Raw genomic sequence first — 9477 nt, forward strand, 5'->3', positions numbered from 1 at the left:
TTTAAGAATCAATTTTGCCTGGCATGATGGTGCACACCTCTGTAACCCAGCACTCTGGAGGCTGAGACAGGAGGAAGACACCAGCCTGGGCTACAAAGTAAGCTCCAGGCCAGCCTGAATTGCGTAGTGAGACCCTGTCTCAAAAGGACCAAAAACAGCAACAACGAAAACCCCTGTGGGATCCAGTAGATGCTAGACCCTATGTTAAGTTCTGGAGACATTGGCCTCCTTTGCTTTATTAACACCTGTGGTGTGTCAGGCCCCAGGATCGGTTCTGTAAACAGGCACCCTCGAGCTTTTCTAAGCATAGTGTAACTAGAAGTCTTAGATTCATGGAAGTGGGGAGCTCAAATCTGAGGTTTGAAGTCTGGTGTCTTGTCTCTTGCCGTGTTTCCACAGACTGACTTGCTGTCATCTCCGCAGGTCCTCTCAGTACAGCATGGTGGCCGGGACTGGCAGAGAAAATGGCATGGAGACCCCCATGCATGAGAACCCCGAGTGGGAGAAGGCCCGCCAGGCCCTGGCCAGCATCAGCAAAGCAGGAGCTGCTGGCAGCTCGAAGGCCAGCAGCAGTGGGCCTGTGGCCAGTGCACAAGTGAGGAGACCACAAGAGCCGGGAGGGCCTGGGCGGAGTTGCTTGGTTCTTCCCACTGGGCTAGGGTGCTCTGAGGAGTACAGTTAAAAAGAGTCTCTTTGATGCGTAAGTCTGCTTGCGGGTGGTGTTCTCTTCTTTGAGACTGCCAGCACATGAGTTGGTCCTGAAGCAGGAGGCTGTGTCCCTTGTCCCTTAGGTGCCTGAGTCTGGTGGTCAGGTCAGTCCCTCCCTCAGCACTTAGCCCAGTGGAGCTGCCTTTCTTCTGGGCCCTGATGCTGACAGCCAGCACCTCTGTTTCTGCAGTATGTGTCTCAGGCTGAAGCTCTGCAGCAACAGCAGTACTACCAGTGGTACCAGCAGTACAACTACGCCTACCCCTATAGCTACTACTACCCCATGGTGAGTGCCAGTGGGAGGGCCTGGGAGCCCCACGGTCAGGGTGTGCCGAGGAGGCTGGAATGGAGATGGCAGCCACGCTGCTGAGAAGCCTTCAGCTAGTGCACAGCCCCTGAGAACAGTCCCCATGCCCACCCTCCCTGGGTCTGGCTCATGGCTTCCCCGAGAGCGTGACACCGGCGCATGCATGACCACTTTTGCTTTCCTTTGCTGCCTCTGTCCCCTCCCCGTGTGCCCACCGTGGGTTCTCCGCTTAGATAGTACTTTCAAGGCCTCGCGGCTGTGACCTTCCAGGAGGCAATGCCCGTTCTGCTCCTTTTTTTGCCATGCTTTCTCTCATGGTACTTTCCCAGGATATGTGTGTGCAAGTATGTGTGCACGTGTGCATGTGTGTGCCTGCTGCTGTGCATTTATCTTCAGCATGAGTTCTGCTACAATCCAGTTTTCATTTTACTTTATTTCTGTGGGCCTTGTAATTAGCACACGCTGAGTGTTGAATGTTGACTAGAGCTTTCCAAGAGCTAGTGTAGTGGGGTAGTGGTTGGCAGAGGTGTTTGAGGACTTGGTATCCTTGGACAGTGGAAAGCAAAGGAGCAGGCATCTGTAGTCAGGTTGTGCACGGTTCTGAGCAGGCAGAACAGGACAAACCTGGCCTGCTACTAACCCACGCCCTGTGACTTTGGCAGAGTATGTACCAGAGCTATGGCTCCCCCTCCCAGTATGGGGTGGCTGGCTCCTATGGGTCAGCCGCCCCCCAGCAGCCCTCAGCACCCCAGCACCAAGGGACTCTGAACCAGGTAATGCTGTGCCCGGCCTGCTCCTGCTCAGGCTCGAGCAAGGGACTTCGGTTTGGGGAGCAGTAGGGGGGAGTTGCCCACATTATTAGCTGCTGTTGTACCCCTTTTTTTTCTTCGTTCGAAGCAGCTTTTGGCCTCAAAATCAGGAGGGCAAAGCATATTTTTTGGAAGTAGGGTGGGCCTATGCTTTGGGCACTTTGCAGTGTGGCAGTCTGTCTTCTGTTTCCCTCCAGTATGTGCACACTCCCTTGCGCGCACACACGTGCAGTCCACTTTGCATTTGAGGCAGCCTGGGATGGCAGAGCCCAGAGCTTGGGAGGCAGATAGACTTAAGTCTCAATTTGAGCTCCACCGCTCTCATGTGATGTCTCATGAGCCGGGTGACCTCTGCTCAGTCCGCTCTTAAGGTGGTGCCCCAAGTAGGATTTCTGGGGTACTTCTCGGGTTGTCTGCTCAGAGAGCACCTCTGGACGGGGTGTGCTGTCACACTGTGGCAGTCAGGTTGTAGGGTCACACGGTGTGTGGAACTGCCTCCTCACTAAGACCTGCTGTTCATGCAGCCCCCAGTCCCTGGCATGGACGAGAGCATGGCTTACCAGGCCTCCCCGCAGCAGCTGCCTACAGCCCAACCCCCCCAGCCCTCGAACCCCCCGCACGGGGCCCACGCTCTGAGCAGTGGCCCCCAGCCTGGAACAGCCCCTGCCACACAGCACAGCCAAGCAGGGCCCCCAGCAGGCCAGGCCTATGGGCCACACACCTATCCAGAGCCAGCAAAGCCCAAGAAGGGTCAGCAGTTGTGGAATCGCATGAAACGTAAGTTGGCAAAGCCCCAGGAGGGGAGAAGTGGTGCGGGGCCCTCAGAGCTCCTGGGTGCAAGAAGGCACGTTGTGTGGGGCCTGCCTATTAAGGGCTTGACACTTGGGGTGGCTGTTGTGGGCTCCCTTGCTCGCACCTGAGTCCCTGGCTCCTCAGGCCTGGGTCCTGGCCTCCTGCGTGCTGGGTCTCCTGAGGTGTGTGCAAGGGCCTAACCCCAGTCTTGGTTGCTCTGCAGCGGCCCCTGGGACAGGGGGCCTCAAGTTCAACATTCAGAAGCGGCCATTTGCTGTCACTAACCAGAGCTTTGGCTCCACTGCTGAGGGGCAGCATAGCGGCTTTGGCCCCCAGCCCAGCCCAGAAAAGGCCCAGAGCCACAGGTGAGGTGCCTGCCAGCCTCCCTATGTCCTGGACAGCAGCCCTGCTAGGCCTCCCTCTGCTTGGGCTGGTGTCCTGGCTCAGCCGCGACCTGCCTCTGCAGTGGCCCGTCCCCTCGGGGGAACCTGTCTGGGAAGCCTGACGATTGGCCGCAGGACATGAAGGAGTACGTGGAGCGCTGCTTCACTGCCTGCGAGTCAGAGGAGGACAAAGACCGGACGGAGAAGCTGCTCAAGGAAGTGCTGCAGGCTCGGCTGCAGGACGGCTCGGCCTACACCATTGACTGGAGCCGCGAGCCCCTGCCGGGGTCAGTATGAGTGCCGTGTAGGCCGCACTGCTGGGTACCCGGAGCGTCAGGTCCTGGGCTGAGGAGTCCTGGCTGGGAGGCTTGTGGGCTGAGGAGGGCCTAGGTGCCCTCTCGGGTGAGCACAGGCTGCCAGGGGTCAAAGGTGTCCCTCGTTACCAAGAACCTTGGGGTTGCCCCCTTTCCTGCACTGCAGCAGCTGAGTAGCGGGGTGAGCACGCTCCCCTGGTGGGGTGGCAGGGCCTGCACTCTGATGTGCTGGCAGGACTGGTGACGCCCCGCCCTCCTGTGTCCTCAGGCTGACCCGGGAGCCTGTGGCCGAGAGCCCCAAGAAGAAGCGGTGGGAGGCCCCTAGCAGCCTTCACCCGCCCAGGGGGGCAGGTGCGGTGACCAGGGGCGGGGGTGCCCAGTCCCAGCGAGGGACGCCGGGGGCTGGGGGTGCTGGCCGAGCCCGGGGCAGCAGCTTCGCCAAGTTCGGCAACCGCAATGTCTTCATGAAGGACAACAGCTCTTCCTCCAGCACAGACTCCCGGTCCCGCTCCTCCTCCAGATCCCCCACGCGTCACTTCCGGAGAAGGTATGCAGCTCAGAGGGGCGGGAGCGAGGGGTGGTCGCCGAGACCTGACCCTTGCGCTTCCTTGTGCAGTGACTCCCACTCGGACTCCGACAGCTCCTACTCAGGAAATGAGTGTCACCCTGTGCCCCGCAGGAACCCGCCCCCCAAGGGCCGGGGTGGTCGGGGGGCCCACATGGACCGGGGCCGAGGCCGGGCACAGCGAGGGAAGAGGTAAAAGTGGGGGCCTGCATCGCAAGCTTGGGTGGCCTGGCAGCGGTGACTGGAGATGACTGCTTCCTTTCGCCGTCGTCCCTCACAGGCATGACCTGGCTCCCACCAAGCGCAGCCGCAAGAAGATGGCGGCGCTGGAGTGCGAGGACCCGGAGCGCGAGCTGAAGAAGCAGAAGCGCGCGGCCCGCTTCCAGCACGGGCACTCCCGCCGCCTGCGCCTGGAGCCCCTGGTGTTGCAGATGAGCAGCTTGGACAGCGGCGGGGCTGACCCCGACTGGCAGGAGCTGCAGATCGTGGGCACATGCCCGGACATCACCAAGCATTACCTGCGCCTCACCTGTGCCCCTGACCCTTCCACTGTGCGCCCCGTGGCAGTAAGTCCCCAGCAGGGCGCTTGTGCACCGTGAAGCGCTGGCCAGAGGCCTGGGGGTGTCTCCCTAGGGGGTGCCCACAGCCTGGCTGGGGTCTAGACAGACCTATTCTTGCGGGACATTCGAGCCTTCTCAGGTGCAGGCTTGCAGGACCAGGGCACAGAGGAGGGGGAGTACTCCAGTCCAGGACAGGTGTGCGCCCTGCGTGTGCCAGGGCCTGGGGTGGGGACCTGTTTGCCCTCTCTGTAGGCAGTGCTGCGTTTTTGTGGCAGCGTTGAGTCATTAACCTGCTGTGTTGGTCACTTGTTGCTGAAACAAAATACCTGATGCCCAAAGTTCAGGCGGGAGCGGTTGGTCTGGGTCAGCTTGTAGAGGTTTCCGGCCGTGGTTGGCTGCCTGGCTCCAAGGCCGGGTTGCACGGCAGAGGGCAACGGTTCATTGCAGACGGTAACAAACCAGTCAGTGGACTGAATTAATACACACCCTTAATCCCAGCGCTAGCTTTGGAAAAGCCCCCTGTGCCTGCCTGAGGCCTTCGAGGACATCCAGACACAGCCCTGATGCCTGCCTTCGTGTTACTGTCATTTCAAGCGGGCTGGGCTGTCTTGCTGTCTGCCCATGAGTCTTGCCCTCTTTCCCACCAGGTTCTGAAGAAGTCCCTGTGCATGGTCAAGTCCCATTGGAAGGAGAAGCAGGACTATGCCTTTGCCTGCGAGCAGATGAAGTCCATCCGGCAGGACCTAACGGTAAGGAGGACCATGGGGTGGCTTTACTGTGGCGGCCTGCTGTGCCCTACTTCTGGTGACCTGTGCCCCTGTCCAGGTGCAAGGTGTCCGCACGGAGTTCACTGTGGAGGTGTATGAGACCCATGCCCGTATTGCCTTGGAGAAGGTGGGTGCCCGTCCCCCGCGCACGCTTCCCCGCGTGCCTCAGTCTCCAAGCCTGCCTGGGTTTCACAGTGCTGCTCCCCACTCCTGCCCTTAGGGCGACCATGAAGAGTTCAACCAGTGCCAGACACAGCTGAAGTCTCTGTACGCGGAGAACTTGGCGGGCAATGTGGGCGAGTTTACCGCCTACCGGATCCTGTACTACATCTTTACCAAGAACTCAGGAGGTGAGACCCCCCCCGCCCCCAGTGTCACCCCACAGTACGCAGGGTGGCACTCTGTAGACCGACTTGTGTTTTGGCGCAGACATTACCACTGAGCTGGCGTACCTCACGCGGGAGCTGAAGGCAGACCCTTGTGTGGCCCATGCATTGGCTCTGCGGGCAGCCTGGGCCCTGGGCAACTACCACCGCTTCTTCCGGCTCTACTGCCATGCACCCTGCATGTCTGGCTACCTCGTGGACAAGTTTGCAGACCGGGAGCGCAAGGCTGCCCTCAAGGCAATGATCAAAACGTATGTGGCACCGTGCTGTGGCCCTGCCACACCTGTCATCCTCCCTGTGCTCCTGGCCATCTTGAGCCTTCTCTCATTCTGGAGTCTCCCTCACCCTCTCTTAACGCTGTCCCTTGCAGTCCTCCTCGGTTCCAGGTCCCTTTCTCTGACTCTTCCATTCTTCTCGCCTGTTCCCGGTCCCTTCCCTTCTTTCCTCCAGCCCCCATCACATGCTCAGGCTCAGGCTTAGGTGGGCTCCTCGCGGCCTGCCTGTGCAACTCCTCCGTGCCCCCATGCTAGAGAAGCTAGGAAGGCTGGGCCCTGCCCTAGCAGTTGCAGTTTTAATTTGTGGTCTCAAGCCAAGGCTGGTTCCTGTTCCATGCCTTAGAAGGTGGCAGAAGTGCTGAGGGACGATGTGGCGGAGACCAGGCCCTTGCTGCCTGAGCATGCCCTTCACCCTCGCTCTGCTGTGCTGGGTGCTGGGAGTACACACTCAGTATGGCTTATTGCCTAGCTTGTAGGGGTGGCCCTGCCTCCAGGGGTGAGGCGCAGTGTATGCTGAGGAGGTGCTGCTGGCTTCTAGCACCCAGGGACCCGGTGTTAGTGCTGCGCAGATGGAGAGGCCCTGCTCAGGGGCTCTGGGCCTGGGGAGCCGCTTGGAAAGGTGGCCGGGAGCCGAGGGTGGTCTGGCTGAGGAGTGCTGTCGGCTGAAAGATGAGAAGCTAGGTACCAGACAGGGATAGGCCGCGCCAGTTCAGTGGCAGACGAGCGCGTGGCACAGGGATCCCTAGCCGGGAAGGCAGGGCAGGGCAGGGGCCAATCAGCCCTCGGTGTCAGGGCTGTCCCGGGCACGTGCTTGGGCAGTGGTTGTCCCTTTCCTGTGATTGGCCTTGGGTGGTGGCACAGCAGTGAGTGGCCATCACTGACCTCGCTTCATCTCGGGCCTCTCCGTGAGATTTCCACGGCCCTTGGCAGAGGAGAGCCTCTTAGATCTCAGAGCAGTGTTCACAGTGAGGTGGGAGGCAGTCTCAGTGGCCGAAAAGTGGCACCAGGTACTCAGTGCCACTGCTTGAGTAAAGGTGCTCCATCACAGCCTGTAGGGAGGTCCCCCCAAGTTGACGGGTGCTGCGCTTTCTGCGCAGTTCCTAACCATGCAGCTGGCACACCTGTGCCCTGGGGGCACTGTGACCCTGGGCAGGCTGTTGGCCTTCCCTCCTCTGCCCACGCCGCTCCCTCCTTGGGGTGGTCTGGCTCCAGCCCCTCCACTCCTGTTCCCTCTCCTTCCTGGACAGGTAAGTGTGGGTGAGGGGGGTACAGCTGGGGACTGGGGCTACTGCCCTACCCCGGGCCCCCCAAGCCTCAGAGGGGGGAGGTCGGGAGGCACTGGGGGCCAACAGGGCCAGGAAAGCCTGTGGGTGCCTGAGGGGGGCACCTGCTCCCCACTTGGGGCCCTTGCCCACCCGCCCGCCTCATCCCTCTCTCCTCTTGTCTCCGTAGCTTCCGCCCTGCGCTGCCTGTCTCCTACCTGCAGGCCGAGCTGGCCTTCGAGGGCGAGGCCGCCTGCCGGGCCTTCCTAGAGCCCCTGGGCCTGGCCTACATAGGCCCCGACAACTCCAGCATCGACTGTCGCCTCAGCCTGGCGCAGCTGCCAGCCTTCTGAGCACCCAGCAAGCCCGGGTGGCCGGGGCCCTGACCCCAGCGCCGCTTTGCGGATTTTGTTTTTGAGCCATGGACTTGGGTTGTAAATGAATTTATGGGAAGTGGGCTCCAGGAAGAGCCACCGTCCCTGTCCCGTCTCCCACCGGGACGTTTGTACAGAGATTTTTGTACATTTTTATTTTTGCCTCGGAGGGGTGGGTGGGTAAAGGAGGGTGGCAGGGGGTGGGGTCTGCAGGCCTTGTCCATCTTCACCTCCACTAATGCTGCCTCAGTGTTTTCTCTCTCTCTCTCTCGAGCTCCTACTGCGGTTCCGACCCGGCGTGCTGGCCCATCCTGTGCCCAGGCCCTGCTGCGGGAAGAAGACGGGCCGTCCGCCCTGCGCCCACCCGCCTGGGGTGCCAGCCAGCCAGCCAGCCCACGCCCGCCGCCTCTTCGGCCTCTTCACAGACTCTTGTTGCCGAGCCCTCCAGGGCCTCAGTGTTTGGGGTGAGGGGAGCTGCTGAGAGACTGTGCCCCACCCTGTGCCCCCACCCCGGAACGCCAATGCCGCCGCCGCCGCCACCACCGTCATCAGACCAGCGCCGCTGCACCGCACTGAGGACCCGGAGGCCAGCGTGGGACCTCGCCGGCCGGGCCGCCCGCTCTCAAGTTGTATTAAGTTGTCCCCGTGTCCCTCCTCCCCCGCCCGCCCGCCCACCCCCAGTGTTTCTTCTGGTTTTTCCCCCCTTTCCTCCCTCCCTCCTGATCCCAGCCCTTCCTGGTTCCGCACAGGTAAAACGGTTGCCCCTCCTCCCTCCCCGCCTCATGGATCACCAGCTCACGTCATGTTTCCTTCTCTTTTCTTTGTGTGTGTGTTTATTTCAGTTATTTTCCTTCCTCCCCTTTCTTTTTGGCCCTCCCGCCTCCCTCCCTCCTTCCCTCCCTCCCTCTTCTGCCATGTAACTGGAGGATGTGCTGTGAGCTCGCAAACGCTGGACTGTCAGGCTGCTTTTCTCCAGACGCCCCTCCTCTGCCCTCCCCTCCCCTTCCTCCTTCCTTCTTTCCTTGGAGTGCTGACACGGTTGGGAAGCTTTAGAGAAGCCAAAATTAAAGAGAGAGAGAGAGCTGGCTCTGTCCTTTTTGCTTGTCACTGGGCACCTCGCTTGTCACCCCAGGGAATGTCGGCCAGGGACTGGTAGGTGTCCCCTACCCTCCCCATGCGGCACAGCCGCAGGCCTTCCAGGGGCTGGGTCCCCTGCGCCTCATTCAGGCAGAAGGTGGGTGTCGGCAGGCATGCCCGGGAGCCGCGGGGCACCTTGGCCAAAGTGAGGTGGGGGTGCAGCCCACCAGGGGGCGGCAGCACCTCCAGCCCCTGGGCCTCCAGCCTTCGGCTCAGCTCCCGCGCCACGCCCGCCAGGGTGGGAGTTGGGGGGGCACAGAGCACATGGGGGCCCAGGAGCATGAGGTCCCGGAAGCGCAGCTGTTGGGGTGCCTGGAGCCCCGGGTCCCCGAGGGCATGCCTCAGCGCTGCGGAGGCGGCAGCCTCCTCCCCAGGGCCCGCCAGCCGCAGCAGGGCCAGTGTGAGGTGCAGTGCTGCCGCGGGCACCAGGAACGCAGTGCAGGCCGGGGCCTCTCGCGCCAGGTGAGCCTGGGCCTTGGCCACCTCTGCCTGAAGGCTGGGCTCCGTCACTGGGACTGCCACGAAGTGGGTGGGGCGCCGGGCCCTTCTGTCCTGGGCCCAGGCCCCGGGCCCCCACTCGGCTTCTACCTCTCCAAAGGGCAACGGCCCCTGGATGGTCCCACGGGCCTCTATCAGCTCTGCCGTCCTCACAGCTCGGGCTCTTGGGGCGGGTTGCCCCCTGGCGCAGGAGTCCATGGGGTCAGCATCCTCCCGCAGCTGTGTTCGGGGGTCGGGGTCTTCTGGCTCGTCCTCCCGCAGCTGTGCTCCGGGATCGGAGTCCTGAGGCTCGTCCTCCCGCACCTGTCCTGCGGGATCGGAGTCCAGAGGCTCGTCCTCC

General features: G+C 61.8%; 3 protein-coding genes across 5 annotated transcripts in view; 2 read left to right on the forward strand and 1 right to left on the reverse strand.

Moving 5' to 3' along the window:
* The window catches only part of Ttyh1 (tweety family member 1), a 25843-nt gene extending 20984 nt beyond the window's left edge, over window positions 1-4859 (forward strand). The window contains exon 14 of the transcript XR_002819567.1: window positions 4849-4859. The gene's annotated coding sequence lies outside the window, so the exon portion shown is untranslated. The remainder of the gene's footprint in view (window positions 1-4848) is intronic.
* Window positions 1-8560, forward strand: part of Leng8 (leukocyte receptor cluster member 8) — a 13085-nt gene extending 4525 nt beyond the window's left edge. Inside the window, exons 3-16 of one of the 3 annotated variants that reach the window (XM_023708542.1) lie at window positions 424-595; window positions 899-994; window positions 1678-1788; window positions 2349-2601; window positions 2840-2981; window positions 3083-3286; window positions 3582-3860; window positions 3930-4070; window positions 4159-4444; window positions 5086-5187; window positions 5264-5332; window positions 5426-5555; window positions 5635-5842; window positions 7753-8560. In XM_023708542.1, coding sequence (XP_023564310.1) covers window positions 424-595; window positions 899-994; window positions 1678-1788; window positions 2349-2601; window positions 2840-2981; window positions 3083-3286; window positions 3582-3860; window positions 3930-4070; window positions 4159-4444; window positions 5086-5187; window positions 5264-5332; window positions 5426-5555; window positions 5635-5842; window positions 7753-8422 — 2863 coding nt within the window. In that variant the 3' untranslated portion in view covers window positions 8423-8560. Of the gene's footprint in view, window positions 1-423; window positions 596-898; window positions 995-1677; window positions 1789-2348; window positions 2602-2839; window positions 2982-3082; window positions 3287-3581; window positions 3861-3929; window positions 4071-4158; window positions 4445-5085; window positions 5188-5263; window positions 5333-5425; window positions 5556-5634 lie in introns of all 3 variants that reach the window. The other 2 variants (XM_004648322.2, XM_023708543.1) reach the window with 2 other exon arrangements.
* A 19-nt stretch (window positions 8561-8579) lies between these two features.
* Leng9 (leukocyte receptor cluster member 9) overlaps window positions 8580-9477 on the reverse strand; it is a 2066-nt gene continuing 1168 nt past the window's right edge. Inside the window, exon 2 of the mRNA XM_023708540.1 lies at window positions 8580-9473. Coding sequence (XP_023564308.1) covers window positions 8607-9473 — 867 coding nt within the window. The 3' untranslated portion in view covers window positions 8580-8606. The remainder of the gene's footprint in view (window positions 9474-9477) is intronic.

This window comes from Octodon degus, unplaced genomic scaffold (genome assembly GCF_000260255.1).
Source record: "Octodon degus isolate 3935 unplaced genomic scaffold, OctDeg1.0 scaffold00387, whole genome shotgun sequence".
NCBI classification, from domain to species: domain Eukaryota; kingdom Metazoa; phylum Chordata; class Mammalia; order Rodentia; family Octodontidae; genus Octodon; species Octodon degus.